This window comes from Ptychodera flava, chromosome 12 (genome assembly GCF_041260155.1).
Source record: "Ptychodera flava strain L36383 chromosome 12, AS_Pfla_20210202, whole genome shotgun sequence".
Lineage (NCBI taxonomy): Eukaryota > Metazoa > Hemichordata > Enteropneusta > Ptychoderidae > Ptychodera > Ptychodera flava.
The window spans coordinates 27,673,818-27,694,891 of NC_091939.1; the positions used below are offsets into that span (position 1 = coordinate 27,673,818).

Genomic DNA, 21,074 nt, shown 5'->3' on the forward strand with positions numbered 1-21,074 from the left:
TAAATTTGAAAGGTTTTAGGTTTGAAATTTATTTTATATCTGTAAGTAAGGTATTCCACACTTTGGATCCTCGGAAGTGAAACCAGCTTTTGAAATGCATTGTGGCATATAGCAGTCCTGGCGATACGTAGACTGTGTACGGTCATGAAGATGATTGCGGCTCGTGCTATAAATGTCCATATAAAGTATTGCAACGAAATGTGACAGTCAAATGGATCATTTAGTCTCTTTTGAGTAAAACCGCTGACTTAGCTCTATCAGAATCCTGATTCTCCATTAATGAACCATGACGAAATAAATAGAGGGGTAAATTACTAAATTCCCATGTAAATGTACATTTCAATGCACACCAACCTATGCTCAATCGAACTGAAATTCAAACGTGTTTAATACAGTTCGACCTTTGCTTTATCTTACATGATGTGATGATTACATGATGTGATAGCATAGTTTTTTTGTTTTTGTTTTTGTTGCAATAGTCACATAATGTGATGGATTTACTGTTTCAACTTGTGTAAATACGTTTGTTGCAAAATGAGATGTACTGTTTTCATTAAGGTAAAGTATCTAAATTATGGTTAACCCCACATAGATAATGTTGAAGCAAATGCCAAACTTTTTAATATCAACATACATGTACATGAAGTATGGCAGAAGCGGTTATTTCAAAAGCGTAGAGAGCGTTTGCTAGCAGTATACAGCTTTGGATAAGAAGTATGTTATTCCCTCTCGTTACTTTCCGAGAAATATCCAGAAGTAGTAAGCGAACAAAGAATGTGAAAATGAACGTCGCCTGTGTCGCAAAACTATAGGTTGGATGTCCACATCTTTAAGTGAATAGGGAGACAATTATGCCCTTCGGGCATATTTGTTAAGTTAGAGGGGAACTTCATGAGTACGAAAAGTCAGTGTTGTAGATTTCAAACAGCCCAGCCTCGTTCGCAGCAACGATAGTGAGGTAGTATCTTAACGACGGATCCACACCAGTCAATTGATAAGTCGGAATGCGAGTTTCAAACCACTTCAGAATGTTACTTCCTCCAGGTATCGAACTGATTGACAGCTCATAGGTGAGAGACGAGTTGCTAATGAACATTTCGGTCCAGTCTACACGTACAGCGCCCTCGCCCGACCAGGAATAGTGTACGTCGTGACCTGACGAACGAGGAAAGCAAAAAGCAGAAGCCATTACTTTAGCGAAGATTTATCTGTAGGATGCATATAATGTAGTTGTCAAAATTTTAATGAGGTTTAACACCGAACTAACAAAACGAAACTATTTATGAATCCCAGCCCATACATTATCGTTCTGTCAAAGGGTTTGTGCAGTCTTACTGATCACATTAGTAAAGTCACTGTAAGTTACTGTACAAGTATGATCTATACATAATTTCTATGCGAAGTCGTCCCTTCTTTAGCGTTTCCGTTCCCTCAATGGATCCATTGTACTCGTTATTACCTGTAAGATACGGTGGACACGTTTCTATGGTAACATCTGATATGACCGGTTCACTCTTAAATCCACCGTAGTTAACAGCCCTTAATTGTATTTGATAGGATTTGTAGGATTTTAAAGCCAGACCCGTCAACACTGCAGTGTTTTCACCTGTGTCCCCGACGATCCTGGAACCCAGTGACGTGCTTCCTTTATCCGTCACTAAATTACTCTGGAGAGGAAGAAATACACCGAGTGAAAAATACGTTCACTTTTGTTGACTCACGATGACCTCCTAAGGGGACAATTTCATACAAAGCATTTTGTAAATAGAAAGTTTCCAGGACTCTCATTCCGTACTACATCATTTGTAATGTAGCAAATAAGAACTTATGTTTATTAGTTCTTACCTCGAAATGGGATATACCGGACAAGTCAGAAAATCCATCCCATGCAATTCTTATACTATTCACGTCCGTTTGATGGCTTTCCCGTGCATCGTAATGGTTGGGGAGGAAATGACGACACGAAGCGTTGCATCATGGAGTGAGGTGTCTCCTTGACGATAGTGACTCCGCTGGATACGATCTCACTGAACAGCCCTATGAAGTTTTTACATCGCACAGTACAGTACACAGTCTCCGCATGATGTATAAGGTTTTCAAGGTCTACTGTAGCAGAATGCAAAGTTTCTGTTCTTATGAAGGGAGACAGGTTGGAAGATGATGGCGCTCTTCCTGTAAAACAGGTACAGGTATCCATCAAAATATGATCTGAAAGGGGACACATATGCACACACTCACAAAACTCACAGAAATACAGCTGACTGACTGACTGACTGACTATAAGTCAGTCAGACAAATATACGGATAGATACACTTTTAGATGGAAAGACACATACATACGCACCAGCCCATGCTTCCATCGATCATTCCCATCTGAACATCGCTTTGTAGAATGGTATTTTCCAGATAGACAAGAGCCCTTTTATTCACACTATGGATATTTCCATGGTATGGGTGTTGACTCAGGCCATTTCTGGCCGAACTTGTATAAACACAGACTAGTAATACAAATTTTATATCATCTATCTGATTCATACTATCGTTCGTGCTCAAAAGTTCCGGAATTTTAGAATTTGTGGATGGGATCATTGTATGCGCACATGTATCCCGTATTGCCCGAGTTGAAATGTGAACTTTAAATGTCTGTACGTCAAAATTTCTTGATGGCATTCATACATGTAGAAGATACAATGTTTTGTCTGTCAGGTCTTTGACAAGCTTGACGATTTTCAGGGTTTTCACAAGGTTTTTTTGTTTCAATATGTCTGAATTACTTGTGCAAATCATCAACGATACGACTTTTTTCCTGAAGATCATTGCCTGTACAACAAGATGTAATCAGAAGGTGGCAGTGCATCCTGTACTGTTTGAAAAATTCAGTGCAACACAAAATAGGTCATATGTAACACCCTACTCCAAATAACTTGAGGTTGGTGGTATCCGATCGTTACTGTCAAGGGACGCAAAATACGAAACTGTTTTTAATTAAATCACCAAAGCAGTCGCCTTGGTAAGTAACCGATGAACTGTTTATGCTTGGTGATCTCCTTTCTTTGTTGACTAAATGAGGGTCCACAAACTAGTCCTACTGATTCCATTTTTTCATCGTCATTACCACCTTTCTCCGTCATCGAGTTTGCTTTAATAATCAGCTAAGAATAAGCCGCGTTGAGTTTGTCTGTCCTTATCTAGTACTCACCTACAGCCCATTCACAATACTCAATTCCACTCTCAGGGTCACTAACTCGCCAATGCACCGAGATCACAGACGATGTCTGATGAGTGAGATCTTCATCCTCGTTTGGACCATCCTATTTAGTGGTACACACTTATTAAGTGTTTAAACGTACATGTAAGAGCTATGCCCGACTCGGACATATTAACTCACTTCCATACTACACTTTCATACTCAGTACATCCTGAAGTACACACATCATATGACAAATACACACAGTTTTAACTTCAGTCAATTGGATCTCTATTCTTTAATTTCGTAAAGGTCGCCAAACTTATATCCTATTTTTCTTGATGCTCCATATTTATATCTTTTTATATGTCATGTTGTCTACATGTAGTTTTAATTGCAAAGTATCTTATTATTCTCTATTTGTTGTTATCGATAGCGGTAATGATCTTGCGCTGATTGTATCATGAAGTTGAACCTACTCACCCCGATACAGCAAATGTCTGGAGGTGTGATGTCAACCATGATTGGTTCAGAGTAGAACACTGCAGTCAGATCAGCGGCATTCTTTGCCACCACGGTGACGTAAATTGGCACACCATGGGTCAATGAAAGGTCATTCACTGATACTTGAGACGAGCGACCAACAGATCGAATTCTTGCAGTTGTGTCCCTCCTAAACAAACAAGTGGAAAACAAGAATTGATGCATGAAACAAATATTAACTATATTTATATCGGATGAAGATAATTCGTTTGCTAGAAAATGTTTTGTAAATTTGAAAGAAGATAGTACTTCGGAACACTTTTTAAAAGAGTCATTAAAATGTCATTATTATAAGATACACCCATATAAATTTTGTTAAACTACCGTGGTGGCATTTGTTCAACATGGGGATATCTCGTTTGCAATGGTATAATAGTTAAATTGTTGAGCTTTAATAATGCTCAAGATCAGTAGAACACTGCTCATTTTGCTATATTACCTTTAAGAGTACCTATAGCGACCATATAGTCTACTACAGGGCTCTCTGGATCTGTGATATCCCAGCTTGCATGCATGGAAAAATTCCTTGCCATCTGTTCGCAGATGCACGTGGACGGGATCAGGTGATTCGCTACTCTCTTGTTCAGAGTTGAGTGCAAGAGATAAAGATGAACGTCATCTAGGGAAATACCTGAGGGAAAAATAAAAAAAAATCATGTTTCATGATTGGTCGAGATGCAGTACACTGGTTTTCCAAACGCAAACAAACAGAAGCTCAAATGGTTTTAGGCAATTAGTACCTAATATTTTGTACCCGCGTATCTAGTACTGAAAACATAATACATATACAACAAATCAGAAGATTTTACAACCATCTCAGTTTTAAAAAAGCTTTCTGTGTAGGCGGCTCTCTTCAAGAGATAATAAATTCAAAATTATGTTAACTTACCACTTTTTTCTCCGAAAGATCCAATGGTTATATTTGAAATCTCTGACGTAGAAGTGAAGTAATAACATGTTCATACCAGTCTAACTGACTCGGAGTCCTGGCACTTCTTTGAAACAATTTGAACACTCGGTCAACGCCGGGAATGCGGATGTATCCTTCCTGTGACAGAAGTGAAGTGGTCGACCCGGGTAAATGACTTGCGTAGAATGAAATTTTATACTTTCCGCCAACTGTGGTTACGACCGTCTGCGATACGCTGCCATAGATGTTCATAAAGGCATTACCAGAGTTGGCATTCGCATCAGAACCAGTGAAAACATGTCCCGTTCCTTGCACCTGCCACACTGTCGGAAGACAGATGAGTATTTCTGGATCATTGCAATCTGTGTCGTTGCCAATTTGACCATCGCCTGTTTCAAATTCTTCGAAGGAAGGATTACCGATTAGGTTCGTCACATCGAGGACTGTTTCCACTGCCTCCGGGGCTGTCGTGTCCACGGTGATACCATTTGAAAAGGATGGTTCGGACTGGAGGCCGGCAGCATCGACAGCAGTGACCTTTGAATAATAACTTTGACCTGTAAGTCAGAAAAATAACTAGATATTTATTTTACCGTTGAGCAACGAAACGTTTTACAAAACAAAATGTCTTTCCGCACGGCAATGGGAATGTTCGATATGGTTTTTAGGGACATTACATACCAGTTGTCGCGTGGTTTCAATGCAATATTTAACGTTTGCACGTGTTCTCTCACAGCATTTCGGTCGTGTTGATGTTGTTTTCAAAATACTGAAACACACGCAAAAGTGAACCAAAAATAAACTTTGAAAAAACATCAAGGTGAAGGCAGCCATAAAGGTGATTTCTTTTTTATCAATCACAACAAATGTTTAACTACTACACTGCAGTGAACTGTATCATAACATTTCATCACCTGAGTCAAAACTGTACTCAGTCGATGTCACCATTGACAGACGGAGTCCAACATTTTCACACGACAGAATGTCCTCTGCTCCAGGCGTGGTACCAACACACCACATGTAATGATGAATTGACGACTGCAAGTCAGAGAAACCATGCCACGACGCAGCTACAATATTGCTGGAGTTTTGATACCCTGAATCGTGAATTCCGAGACCGTCATGCACCACGCCGACCTCTGGCGGAGCTGTATCAATCTAGAGAGGGAACATATTTTCACACAATCTACAGAATCTTTTTCATACAATTGTACTTACACATAATTGCACCTACACTCATGATGTAGCAAAATATTCCTGGTCTGAAATCACGGATCAGAACTACGTAAACAAGTTAGAAAATACCCTCAATACCTCAATAATAAAGCTATGATATTCTTACCATGAAACCATCAGACGATGCAATCGATGTTAGTCCAGCATTATTTACAACCTTGACGTTGGAGAAGTATTTGAATCCTGGCTGAAGATTTAACCCAGTCAACATCACTTTGTATTCATCTGGTGGCTGCGTATTTGTACTGTAAGATATGACATCTTCACCTGAAATACAGAATGGAGGATAAATCAAACATGAGCATTTGTCATGAAATACATGCATGGGAAGGGAGCGTTGTTTCACAATATCTACATGTATACTACATTCAGACGTTAGCCTAAAAGAAAATTGTATGCTGTGATGATCGTTAAGTGGCACCTACCTCCAACATGTGTTCCAATTGACACCGAGAATTCTCTGATATCAGAATCCCTATCTGAGAAGACGTTTCTCCATGATATTCCGATATATGTTTGTGACGTCGAAAAGTCGATATCAACCAGTTTTTCGAGGTCGAGAACATCCTTTACCTATTCACGTTAAGGAAATCAAGAAAGATACAGGTAGTAAATACAAATATACTGGAGATTAAAACAACAGATAAACGATCAAAACACAATGATTCTTTAGAATCAACCAACTCCTACCTTACGTGACGTTGATATCGCTGGCGGAGTATTGTCCGGTTTGATTCCGTCAGATGTAAATATGGCGTACCGCATGTCGTCATACCACGCTTTGACGTAGAAAACGTACTCTAAGTTCGAATTCAGAGATACTGAAAAAAAAAGAAAATTTCTTTTTTAGATTTTGTGCCAGCTCCTTCGTTCATTATAAGGAGATTCAAGATTCATTGCAACTTGCTTTAGGAGGAAAAATTAAAGCTAACTTACTGTCTCTAACGGTAAATACATCAAAGGTGCTCAGGCCAGCGTCGTGCCATACTCTGTCAAACGCAGGATCTAACAACCCTGTTCCGGGCGCCGTGCCTTTGCTTCCAACACTCCACTCATAACGTTGAATTGGTGTACCTATGAAGGGCAAATACGTTATTAAGTATTTTTATAGCGAATAATGAAGTTATGTATAATGAGCTATCTAACATTTTATCGAAGAAATCGATGTTCTCTGTAATGAACGAGGTAAGTTTTATCCATAAACACTAACATCACACACGCATGTTCGTCTGTTTATCTGTCGCTCTGTTTACCTACATGTATCTGCACGGTGACATTTGATTCATATGATTACTTCACAAAAGACATAATGATGTAAGCAATCATCACGTAAAGAAGCATTTAATACAAATGCTATTAGGGACATTGTTCTATGTTGTCTTTATTTACCACCGGAAGGATCACCTACTTACACAGCCCAGGAAACAAATGGAATTTTGATGATAGAAAATTATTTGATTAGGGAGCATTCGTTATTTACGGGGAGGGGGGGTTGGTGGAATTTGAGCGACAAATGAAACGTAAAAAGCGACCCCCCCTCCAAATCAAATTTCTAAAGTTTGACCCCCCCCCCCTCAATTCATCAATTGTAAAATGTGACCCCCCCCCCCAATGAAAAAAAATTTCATCAGATTTGATTCATTAACCCTTCGCACCCTGTGGCCCCGGGCTAAAAAGTTTCCTCACATACTAGAGAATCAACATTTTTGGTGAAATGCCAAAATCAATTTTTTTGCACACACATGAACTTATAATCGCTCTAGTCTAATCAAGTACACTAATATCAATAATCAAGAGTACATAAATACACAGATTTACCTAGTTTTATATTGGAAAAAAATATCATAGTTTCCATATAGACAAGATAGTGAATCAACATTTCGGTGACATTCCAAAATCAAATTTCTTGCACAAACATCCACTTGTTACCACCCTAGTCTAATCAAGTAAATTAATATCAATAATCAAGCGTACATAAATACACAGATTTAACTAGTTTTGTAATGGAAAAAAATTATTCATAGTTTCCTCTGACAAGATAGTGAATTAACAATTCGGTGAAATTCCAAAATCAAATTTCTTGCTCACACATGCACTGGTAACTACCCTAGTCTTATCAAGTACATTAATATCAATAATCAAGAGTCTATAAATACACAGATTTAGCTAGTTTTGTATTTAAAAGAAATATTCATAGCTTCTCATAGATTATGTATGGAGGACCTGTGTATTTTCTATTTGCCTGGGAGTTCTTGTGTGTTATCACTGTATACCTAGGGAGTCCAAGACGGGAACTTTCCAGAGAGTGTTTTACATTGCAGGCACTGGAAGGTTTGAGTGTCAGCGTGTGCTTTTTACTCTATTTTGAGTCTTACTCAAGTCGGCAGATATGTAAAGAAACCGGTGAGTGGCAGAGATCGAATTTTATGCGGATCGGACTGTTTATTTAAATCCTACGCCATCCTCTACTTTAGTCGATGGAACGAACATTGCTCACACAAGTGAAAGCCGTGCCGTATATTTGCAATATACGCACTGGCACGCTAAGATGATAATATCACCACAAGTTGAAAGCTGATCTTTCTGCAGCAAATTGTGTGTTAACTGTGAACTTTATTCCGTTTATGAGTTCAGTCAGATGTCTGAGATTGTCATGAGAACATTATTTATGATCGTTCCACTGAACTTTTGTCGATGCGCGGAGTTAGCAGAGGAAGAGTTCAGATTAGTTTGGCATGTCCCTACCGGAAGTAAACAAAAGATCTAAGATGGCTGCTCCCGTGTAGCTGAACTGGACGCTGCTTAGCAGTGAATTGCGTGTGTTGTCGCCGACTTTCATGTGCAGACATTACACGGGACTTACAATTGTGCTCATCATCGAATGTCCCTTTAAGTCGCATGTGAACTATTTGTGTTTCCCAGCCGCGTGGTCAAGTCTGAGGTACCTCTGCGGTAACGTTAAGTTTTCCATAGAAATTGTTAAGCATTTAGAAAGGGTTTGAACAGAGTTTTGTTCTGAAAGTGTGTTCGACTCCTGCCGTCGGGAGGTCGATCAGTACGGTTACTGTTACCATGGAGTAATATTTATAGTTTTGAAGTACGGTTTTACTATTTTATATGTAGACCCCGATATTTGACACAATATAGTAATATACAGAAGTTGTTTGTTACATTATATGACTGTGTGTTGGTTCCTCATTTCATGCCCCATGCTGTGTAGCCCTGCGTACAGGTGTGTGCACGTGTGTTCCCAGCATTATATGGCCTCTACCAAAGCCCTGCAATGGTCTTTGAACAGACTTGAGGTCTCTGCGGCCTGGATCTGGACCGCGATGAAGACTAAAGGGTCTTTTTGGCCGAAATTCTGCTCTATTGGGGCAAAATCCTTTCCCTGCCTACCTTTACCTCCTAACTAATCCCAGAAAAGATGCGATTGACTTCTCCTAACGTCCAAAACCGCTCATTTTCTGAAACATAACATACTCGACAAGTTGTTTACCCATGGAGATCCCCATTTTGAATCTCGCTGCAGAGACCCCAGTTATCTCCACAGACCGTTGCAGGGCTGTGGTGGAGGCCGTATACGCCAGGAACACACAGACCTGTACTCAGGGCTACATGCTCTGTTGCTGCTCTGGAGAGGTTAACGCCAGTCTCGGACTTGTTGGCCCTGCTAGAGAAATAAATTTGGCTGAGCTTCGGTCGGTTATTATTCTGCCGTCTCGAAACATCGGTTACACAAGCAACATTTCGGTGAAATTCCAGTCAATTTTGTTTTCCATAACTCAATACAAACCTTTGTAAAATTTGACCCCCCCTTCAATCATTGATTGTAAAATTTGACCCCCCCCCTAAAAAAGCGGTTTTGTAAAAGTCAACCCCCCCCCTGATTTCCACCAACCCCCCTCCCCGTAAATAACGAATGCTCCCTTAATTTATTTACTAAATTCACAGATTTTGATTTAATTTTAATGGGAGACTTTAATGCCAGAACTGGTGACTTACTAGACTATATCACAGAGAATCCAGAAAGTAACTGCTTTCTTTCTATTAATTATGACATTGATGGTTTCTCTGTCGATAGAAACTCTCAAGACTGCACTGTTAATAATTTGGTCGTTCGCTGATTGAATTGTGTCGAAGTTATGATATACAGATGTTGAATGGTCGCTTTGCAGGAGACCAAGCTGGAAATTATACATGTTGTACAGCAAACGGAGCCAGCATTGTTGATTACATAATCATTCAAAGTTCATTGTTCCCTTTTGTTAGCAACTTTGTTGTAGATTCCACTGACTATTCAGATCACTTTCCGATATTCTGTAACTTTTCTTTTCCCGAAAAGACTACAATTGTAGATGCTGATGACACATCTCTTCTTCAGAAGTGGGTCAAATATAGATGGAAGCCAGAATTATCTGCCGATTTTTTGCTCAATTTACACAACGAATCTGCCGTTGTTTTTTTGATTTCAACACAGCCATTCAAGAAGGCAACGTAGATACTGCCTTGGGTATTTTAAACAAAATACTTGACCAAGCTGCCAGTGACATGAGGTACACAGCTGGTATTACTAAGAATTGAGAAATTTGAATAATACTGAGCCATGTAACAAGTCCCGTAATGAAAATTTCAGCTTTGAAAGCATTTCGAAAATCGAGCAATGAAACCACACGACGTAAATATATTGAAGCTAGAAACTATCATAAGAAACTTTGCAAATCAAAACTTCAAACATATCGACGGGATCAACAGTCTTTGCTTTTATCAAACCTCAATGATCCGTCAAAATTTTGGTCGGCGATCAAAAGGTTAAGAGGTAGTGGGACTAGATCTGTAAATAATAAAGTAACAGCTTCAGATTGGTACAACTATTTTCGCAATTTGGTAAATGTAAATGTACTTATGGGTGACTTTGCGTTTGATAATCATGTACAGAGCAATTTGATGAAACATGACAGGTATTGCGATCTGTGTGATAGAAATGAACCAGTTTTGTTAAATTTTCCCATTACGCAAACAGAAATTGAAAACACGATTAAGAAATTGAAAAATAACAAGTCACCAGGACCAGATGGTTTGTGAACGAGATGTTCAAATGCGGTGCCAACATTTTATCGAATTACCTGGTAAACTGTTTAGTGCTATAGTCTCTGGTAATTTTCCGAGCTCTTGGTGTAGAGGTATTATCTATCCTCTACACAAAAAGGGATCAGTGTATGAAGTAAACAATTACAGAGGGATATCCCTGCTGTCAGTGATTAGTAAAATATTTACAAAATTTTAAATGACTGCTTCGTCAAGTGGGTAAATAATTAAATATTATAACTGAAGCACAAGCTGGTTTTCGGAGAGGATATTGTACCATAGATCATGTATTTTCTTTAAAATCGATAGCACAAAAGTATCTTTCAAATCGAAAGGGGAGAATGTATTGTATTTTTGTTGATTTTCTAAGGCTTTTGATTGTATTAGGCACGATTATTTATGGTATAGACTTATTTCATATGGTTTACATGGCAAAGTTTTGAGTGTTTTACGTTCTATGTACTCTAAGTTAGAATCATGTGTTTTGTGTAGTAACGGCCTAACGGATTATTTTGAATGCAATATTGGTACAAGGCAAGGCTGCATGCTGAGCCCTTTGTTGTTTAGTTTATTTATAAATGAGTTGTACACATATATGAGTCAAATGAAAGGGATGGTATATTTGTCAGTGAAGATTTGCCATGCTTAGGTTTACTTATGTACGCGGACGATGTTGTAGATAATGCAGATTTGCCGATTTCTTTACAACGCAAAAATTAATCAATTAGAGCGTATTTGTAAGCAGTGGTGCATGAAAGTAAATTTAAACAAGACAAAAATTTTGGTTTTTCGAAACGGCGGCATTTTAAAGAAATATGAAAAGTGGTTTTACATGGGTAAAGAAGTACAAAGTGTAAGGCATTATAATTACCTTGGTTTGTTAATTTCATCTAGACTAAGTTGGACTCCAGCAAAACACGATCTGGCTAGCAAAGGTAGAAAAGCCCTAGCACAAATTCAAATAGCTATTAAGAAAACTGGTATGTCTTTACAAATGCATTTAAATTATTTGACAGCTGTGTAGTTCCTGTTATATGCTATGGTGCTGAGATATGGGGTTTTGAGTACTCTCCTGTTATTGAAGCAATACATTTTAAGTTCTGTAGATTTTTACTTGGTCTTGGGAGTGGTGTGAATAATGAAGCCACTTTGGGTGAATGTGGGAGATTCCCATTAAGTTGTATATACATGAAAAAATGCATAGCTTACTGGCTTAAACTTATAGAAATGAGCGATTCTCGTTATCCGAAATCCTGTTACAAAATGTTGAAAAACTTAGATGAAGCAGGTAAAGTTAATTGGGTTACAAAAATAAAAGGTCTACTCATGAGATATGGTTTTGGTGAGGTATGGCTCGAACAGCAAGTGAGTAATCCCAGTTTGTTTTTATCTGTCGTTTCTCAAAGACTAAAAGATTGTTATAGGCAAGAGTGGTATGCTGTAGTTAGTGAATCTCCGCGTCTTAGATTTTATTCTTTGTTCAAGTCGCAACTTGAACCAGAGTGTTACCTACAGCATGTCCAAGTACTGAAATTTAAATTTTCTCTGTCAAAATTTCGCTGTTCAAACCATTGCCTTGCGATTGAAACAGGAACTTGAAGATATGCACACACTGATCAAAGACTCAGAAATTGTTATTTTTGTGAAAAACGAAATGTTACAGTACAGGAGAATGAAATTCATTTCTTATTGTTTTGTCCGATGTATAGTGAACTTCGAGAAAAGTTTCTGCCTGCCTATGTAAATGTCAATCCGACTATTGAAAAACTCATCTCTCTATTTTCATCAAAGAACTCTGTTACTTTATTCAAATTAGCTGTGTACATCCATAAAGCAATGTTGAGAAGAAATGAAGCCCTTAAAGCTGAGCAATAGCTGTTCCTGACCTGTAAATTAGACTTGAAGTAATGTTATTTTCTTTATCACGTGTCCGTGTATATTTTCTTTGATTTTGTAAGTTTATGGAAAAGATGGGCGGTGCCTTTGCTTTTTGAGAACAAATAAACATTACAGCATTACAATCATCACCATCATCACCATCATCACCACCACCACCACCACCACCATCACCATCATCATCATCATCATCATAATCATCACCATCATTACATTCATCATCATCATCATCATCATCATCATCATCATCATCATCATCATCATCAGCTGATTTCCTACCGTCATTCAATGTTCTCCATCTGGCAGCTAAAGCACATCTTGAAACTGTGAAGTTGACGTCTTGGTAGACATCGCCTATCAAATCTACGTCTCTATAGTCAATCACATCGAAGATTTCAACCTGTTGGTACTGACCATTTCCTGTCAATAGAAGTTACGCAACCATGGACAGAATTGAAATAGCGACCATACTGTGAGATTTAATTATTAAACATGGCATCCATACTCCATCACGCTAATTAAAATCACAAATGTGTATAAGGGAAGACAAAAATCCCACCTTTGACGTTAAAGCATTCGTCGGGAGTATAGACACATGGTTGGTTTTGTGGTGCGCATGTGCAGTCGCCTTGACATGTCTGTATCTCACATCGCCTCAGTAATGACAGAATCCCGCTATGGTCATTAGACTTTGTCACCACAAATGTTTCATGGGCCTCGTAGCTCCGTAACCCAACCTGTGTATGTCAATGGAGAAAGTGGATATTGAAAATGAAGTTTAAAGATATTACAATTTTTTGAGATATAAATCCAAAGATGGAGCAAATATCACAAGGGACACCTCGACACATCATCACAACTGGTAGTCGACTGAAATAATTTGATTATTGCCAATGAATCCAATCAGTTTCTTGCTTCATCGATTCACAGTGTGACATTTATTTATATTAATTTTTGAACGAAGTACAGGATTTAGCGAGGAAGTTTCTGAATACAAATTCCCTTGTTTGACAAAGGATTCTGCACTCAGTTTAGAAGTAACAATGAGAGAGAGACAGAGAGAGAGACAGACAGATAGGCATACAGAGAGACAGAAAGAGAGTATAAAAGTCTTTTTAATCGTTTTGGAGTAAGTACTTCAATTACCTCATTGACAGCCCAAAGTGTACAATAAATGTGTTCTCCAGTAACAAGGTCTCTGTTGATATCAATAATCGCCGTTTGTATGCTACCTTCATCGAAATGGGAAGTCCCGTTAGAGTGAGGGACTTGTACTGTGATATTCTGCGTGGCACAGACAAGATTGAGAAGTATGTCAATGCTATATATAAGGAATATGCCTTGTGCTCATCTTGCTCCGTCATCCTAAGCATCCTAGGAGGCTCAGTACTGAAGTCACGTTTGCTATGGCTATATATAATGGTCAAATATTACCCGGATGTCAACATTAACAATTTTCATATCCTAAGTCATTGCCTTAGATTTTTCACGAGGCTACTTCTAGTTAATCCTATAGGCCGTAAGGAGGCAAGTCAGAATTAAGTATGACAGAGCTAGTCGCCTTGGTAAATACAATAAATTTAGAGAGACGTACAAAGATGATAATGACTTCCTTCGTAGAGGTGAATTCGACAGACTTGGAAAGGCATAACATGACGACTGTATAGGGACGCTTGCGCTTAAAATCTTTATTTTAACATTATGAATCATATTGTAGACAGTGAAAATTTTAATATATGGTCATATATGGTTGCATACAATAAAAGAGATTTTAAAATGTGACAGAAAGAGTTTTTTGCTGATTTATTACTGCAAAGGGCGATATTTGATTCTCGAACGATTAATATACCTATGCCTCCCTTACCCCAGTCATATCCCATGAAGCATATCTACTGCCTATACCAACATAGTAATGTCTTATTCCTGTGTGAATATCTGCAAATCCTAACCAAGCTAGTTTAACATTTGCTGAGTTTTGCCCCTGGCCTTGATGATACGTCATCCAACCTTCCCGATGACGTGTTAAACCAGCCGCGTGGTCGGTCTCCACGGCGAATGTGCCAACAGTTGGAGGGCTTGAATCAACCTGGAAAATTAATGGCATTAAGCATAGATTTATGTTTTTAATTATTATAGTCAAGTAAACGCTGATTTACACTGATAATCTCCCGCAAGAGGGATGATTTTAATTTTCAAATCATAAACTTTCCTTATTTGTCGAGCAACATTCCATCCGCCCCAGCTTATAGTGTATATGTTTCACAACTCATTAGATATTGTAGAGCTTGTGAGTCATATTATGATTTTCGAGAACGCATGCCTCATTGGCATTTAGGTTTGTGAGACAGGGCTTCTCGGAAAGCAGATTTGCAAGATATTTTAAGAAATTATATGGTAGATATGGGGACATGGTTTCCAAATATCACACAACGGTTACGCAAATGATGCGTGGCAGTATTCCCAACTTTGACCTTATTCGGCAGTTTCACTGAGTTGCCATTGATTTTGACACTTCGGGGAAATGATTGACGGGTGTAGCATACTACGAGGTATGCTCACTCATTCCAGACACCTAGCACCACCACTTATGATTGTATTCGTGGTTTAAGATGGTCCTTTATTACCTTGTAAATATTTTATTTTGGTATTTTATATTAAAGGACCTGTTAATTTACGACTTGGGTTATTGAACTTGCTTTGACGTCATATTGTTACCTAAAACAGTACATATTTTTTACGTTTTATAAAAAGGTTAATTAAAAGGGTAAAAAGTCTTACTTAGATGTCCTCAGTGTCGCTAGATGCACAGATTGTATCAGAAAATTGTGACAATTTTGCTTGGAAACATTAAAAATTGTCTTACCAAGATATCGTCTGTGTCGCTGGATGTACACAGTTTAGCTGCATTGCATGCTATCACGTGGACATAGTAGGTGTTACCATCGTGTAGTGATAGGTTGGTGAATGTGTACTGATGAAGATTGCCTTGAACCTATAGATAATTAGAACGTACATGTATTCAGGTGTGCTTACACAGACCAAGAGGGGAAGGTACATTTTGTCTTGCCATAACGCAAAATCTGCTTGTGGGACGATTACTTAGTATTTTCATTATGTAAATGTTACACAAACTATTAAAAAGGTGATTGGGGACTTCTCCAACAATCTGTGCTGCCCCATGGGAAAATTACTACAGTGGGACTGTGCACATGAAGTCTTGTGATGTTAAGGTTTTACAGCATAAACCGGTCAAAATCTACTGACATTTTTTTCTCCTTTACATGCGGAGAAGATTATGATGGCCTTTTGATACAAGCTGCCGCGCCTGCTCTATCTTTAGGTGGACAAATTCAAACTTATCACAGCAAACATGTTGGATGGAACGTGTAAACATCGGAATGCAGTGTTACCTCAACTGACGGAATAGTCATATCAGACTGGCGATGAGTGGAGACAGACAACAGCTGAGTTTCAATTGGACTGTCAGGATCATAAAACTCCCATGATACCGTGAGTAGTGAAACCCATACCTGTGTATATGTACAGAGCGGTTAGTAGAGAAATAGTGATAATGTCCAATGGGCTGAATCTAATACTTATAAGTCAGTTCAACATATCTCACAACTTTCTCAGACATGCTTTTACCTATTCAGCGAAATTTGCTGCATTACACCAACGTTCATTTGTGACAGAATTGGAAGTAAATTTAACAGTTCAACTGTCGTTTTAACCTCACCGCTGTTTATAGCATGCGATACGGCGAATATAAAATTGCAATGGGGAGTAATACATGTAGTTCCTAGTGTTCTAAAGGATAAAACATTTTGTTTCTGGAATGATTCATGTACATGCAGCACGTACATCGTCAGTTTTCGCAAATTTGCATTTAGCAGACGACATATGAGTAAGCCATCCGCTTATTATCTATGAATTCAAACTTGTACGTGCAATTCAAGTCTTTAATGATTACAAGTACAAGGAGAGGAATTATTTGAGTTAGAAAGCTAAATCAGGATATGAAAATTATGCAAGTTATGAAGTTGATGAGCCTTCAGCGTTGCATAATAAACTGACCGACATTATCTTCTCGTAACTATACAGCGTTTCTTGAATAATAAAATATGGTTACAATTCATGCTGTACCTGAGTCCCATTGAATATTGATCCCATTGTGTTATCAACTGTAGGCTTCTTAATAACAGAAGGCGGAGTGACGTCGACTACTATCCCATTTGACGACTGTTCAGTATACAAGCCTGGAATCAAACGACAAATTTATTGTTTGTATACGTCTCTATGGCTCTTCATAGCTAACACTAACTACATTCACCTATGTATGAAATGTTAACTTTCATAATAAGCGATTTTATTCTATTTTTATTTATTCTGCATCCATCAGTCGAAGCGTAACAATGGAGCAGGTTTGAAAAGTTGCACAATAAATTAGAAAGTACACCCGGTCCGGAGAAGAAACTTACAGCCAAACCAAGCTTAAGACAAATACGTCACACATAAAATACACTAATATGGCAGATCCGACGGAGAGAAAGTTTTTCAGTCACAGCAAAAGATTAAGTAATGATAAATTGATTAATTGGTGAACTATACCTTTTTTCCAATCATTTGAGCAAATACGATTACTTAGTATTTTAATAAAAAAGCTTAGAAAATAAAATTGTAAAAATGACTGAATAGCTGCCTGATAATGAAAAATTATCGAAGTATATGTTACAGTACTGTATCTTGTTGTTTCTGTCTTGTGAGTCAGAGCAACATTTAAACCTCCCATTTAATGGAATCAAAATACCAACATTAAAGAAGCCAACGGCCAATATACCTGCTTTATTGTATGCTGTAACGGTCACATAAATCGGAGTCGCTACTTGTAGATGGCTGGGTAACTTCGATGTAAATGCCTTCTCTGTCAGGTGTAGTCTGGTCCTTGGCAAAGTATCGTTACCGCCGGGTGTCGTTCCTGCACGAAGCTTGTAGTGTGACAGTTGAGAGTGAGGATCATGAAAATTATACCAGTGAGCCGACAGTGATGCCCTAGAATCAAGCAAAGTTTTGTCGATTGGATATTCTTTGAGGAACAGAACTAAAATTATAAGAAGATGCATTCATATTCATGTCATTAATTATGTTTTTATATAAAAGGAAAATGTTGTGCGTTCATTATATATTGACACACTATTGCTGAATTCCGTGTTATTGAAGCTATATATACATGTAGAGGCACACTTGCACTACAAAGGAATAACAATACTAACATAGACACACATTCTTCAATCAAGGCAATGGCACCCTGTGCTTAAAAGTCCATACACAAATTTCCATTATCACGTGTAGAACTGAACCTTCATCGTTTCCTAAAAGGTGACCATACACGGACGGCGAAGCGACTTTGCTTAATTACCTTGAAAACTGGAAGGCCTGATCTCCGTGGCTCACTCCATCGTACACTTTGCCAGAAATAGGTGGAGAGTTATCTGGTATGATACCATCAGACGTCACAGTCGTACACAGTCCAGCAGCGTTACATGCTGTGACAGTTGCATAGTATCTCAAACCAGGTTCCAAGTTGAGGTTTGGAATTCTCATTTCTAAAAGTGTAATTAAAAGGGGTATGCTTTCAAGTAGGGGCGCATCTATTTAGGTCAAAATGTTTGGAAGTACATTCCAATGGTAATAGATATTCTGATGTACAATATCTTGACCTTTCATTATGTTCGACATGTATACATACAGCTTTACAGCTTTTACAGTCGTTGCTCTGTATCAGAATTTGTTTATTCTATATTAAACCAAATATTAGCAATGGCGGTTTACAACTATTTATGATTGTTCAATTATCGCTTTTACCGAAAGAATATCCAACGTCTTCTTCTTTCATGACATCGTTACAATTCAAACAAGTTCCGATTTTCAGTGAATATCCAGTGATGGAAGAATGTGGATCGAAGAAACCACCCCAGTGTACTGCAAGGTAGTCCAAGTGAGTCTGGTGAAAACAAATTGTCAGCATGTATAAACAAATTAACGATGCCGAGTTAGCGCAGTTTCTTTTCTCCTGGTGAAAGCGCATCGACGTCAAATATAATCTTTACCCTCACAGTGTCAATAAAAAAATGTTGAGCAACTGACAGCAAGACTGTAAAATCAAGCGGAAAACCGGATAAACATCAGTAGTATTTGTAAAATGGTTAATCAGTGTTCTAGTGTATATAACCATTTTGGCGACGACATTTTACCATTGTCTACTTGAAAGAACGTACCTGGTAATCGTTATCTGTTGTCTCATCAACTCCGTCATACACGAAACCATCGTAAGGGGGTGACGCATCGACCAACACACCTAAGGATACAGCAGCGGTCGAAAGCCCCGCTCCATTGTAGGCCTTAAGATCAAATATTCAACATTATTTTTGCACTTTTATATACATGATGATGTCTCAGATAAGTGTAACTCAGATTCATTATGAGGGAGGTCACAAACTACCGAACATAGTAAAGATGGCGCAATCATCTTCATCACTGCATTTATTTGTGTACCTTCTTTAGAGTGACATATTCATGTCTTATCACTGTTCACAGACTAAGTATAAACGAATTCGTATGCATTGAAAAACTGCTTGATAAGTTAACGGAATAATTCAACCATGGTCTTACGATATGACTCTAAAAATTATAGAAACGGCGGCTTTAATATAATAGTATGGAACACGCATTTATTTGTTTCTATGCGTTTTTGAAACTGGACTATGGTGTTTTGTTAAAACGACTTCCCGTTACGTTCACAGAAAGTTCACAGAAGAAAACACGTCACATTCAGAGATATATCTGATCTTTATAAAAGTCTGAAAGTACTGATGAATGAATCATGCACCAATATGAGTTTACGGAAAAACACGCTTTTGTCAACATACCTTGACCATTATATAGTAAACGTGACCTTCAATTAGTTCACGATCCTCATCATCTGATTGGACGCTTGACTGTTGTTCCGTACTTGTACATGGATACACGTCTGAATGGTAAGGTTTCGAACCTACACACCATTCGTACTCGAAAATTCCTGTCATATAATTTAAACTCAACAATTAAATGTCTCTCACTACTACTTGCAATACAAAGGGTGTCGTTGTTGGCACAATTTAGTATCAGAGCGTATATTTCTAGCTTTATCCCTGTATATATGCTGTTATTCTTTATTTCGTTACAAACGTATCTTCTGTCACAAATATTTGGCAATAGAACATTCGACAATTTTGGTTATTTAAACATCTCCATTTTTACTTGTTGCTATTGCGTGATTGTGTACGTAACAGTTTAACCTCTGTTTTATCAAATAAAAGTAACAAAATTTCAAGTTTAAATATGGTAGCAAGGCATACCGCTTTCATCATCAGTAAACAATCCAATCCATGTTGCCGCTATGGATGACGTGGAGGTAATGAAGTGACCGCCCAGGTCTATTGATCTGTCTGACGTCACTGGTGGAGTGACGTCAACCGTTATGCCGACGGAAACAGCTTCAGATATCAAGCCAACGTAGTCCATAGCTATACAGAAGAATGTGTTTGAGAACTTACGTGCTTTTCCACAAGGATTGCTACATTCCTGTTCACTTCCCAATGGTTACTGAGTATTTTTTTGAGTTGGTGAACGAATCGGGTGAATTATTTTACAAATCAGTCAACTTTCTATTTAGGGAAGATGTAGAAACCCAAATAGCAGACATCAAAGATCATTAAGAGTCATCTGTGTTACTGGGAGCGCCCTATACAGCTTTAGCCACTCTATCAACCGTAACTGACCCCTGGTTGTGACGCCAAATGACACCTGTGGTTACTACATGATTTCACAAGTAAATAAAGTCATCGTGATATTACGTCCTCACATCAATTTTTTTTTGATATATCTTTAGGTGTGCTCACACATCCTTAACTCCTTTGATAATGTTTTGAATAAACATTTTTAATGTTACCGATCAGGCTTTTTGCCGACAAGTATGGAATTTGGATCATATTTTTGCTGATTGACCATTACAACAAACCTCTGACAGTGGCATAGTATGTGAGGCCTCCTTGAAGATTAATACCAGTAACAACAATCCAGTTCAATATTCCAACGGATTGGTAATCTTGCACGTCTACACCACCGGGAAATGATCCTATATCATAGAAAATTATGCCATGTAAGTACAAATGCTTG

General features: G+C 38.2%; 1 protein-coding gene across 1 annotated transcript; it reads right to left on the minus strand.

Moving 5' to 3' along the window:
- Positions 1–4,174: 4,174 nt before the first annotated feature.
- LOC139146230 (uncharacterized) lies at positions 4,175–19,795 on the minus strand. Its single transcript, XM_070717638.1, has 19 exons — positions 19,787–19,795; positions 19,136–19,258; positions 18,723–18,861; positions 18,277–18,463; positions 17,698–17,909; positions 17,004–17,116; positions 16,271–16,390; positions 15,724–15,852; positions 14,725–14,946; positions 14,007–14,144; positions 13,420–13,597; positions 13,140–13,280; positions 6,813–6,950; positions 6,567–6,697; positions 6,302–6,449; positions 5,983–6,143; positions 5,555–5,798; positions 4,620–5,197; positions 4,175–4,361 (listed from the first exon to the last, which is right to left on the minus strand). The coding sequence occupies exons 1-18, from the start codon at positions 19,793–19,795 to the stop codon at positions 4,647–4,649; spliced, it is 3,084 nt and encodes a 1,027-aa protein (XP_070573739.1). The 3' UTR covers positions 4,175–4,361; positions 4,620–4,646.
- Between the last annotated feature and the right edge of the window lie 1,279 nt (positions 19,796–21,074).

Excerpts from the sequence above, each read along its gene's own strand:
- LOC139146230 (XM_070717638.1), bottom strand. Across the intron at positions 18,464-18,722 it reads AGACGTTGGATATTCTTTCG|AAATGAGAATTCCAAACCTC; the intron begins GTAAAAGCGATA and ends TTACACTTTTAG. Across the intron at positions 6,698-6,812 it reads TGTATTTACCGTTAGAGACA|TATCTCTGAATTCGAACTTA; the intron begins GTAAGTTAGCTT and ends TTTTTTTTTCAG.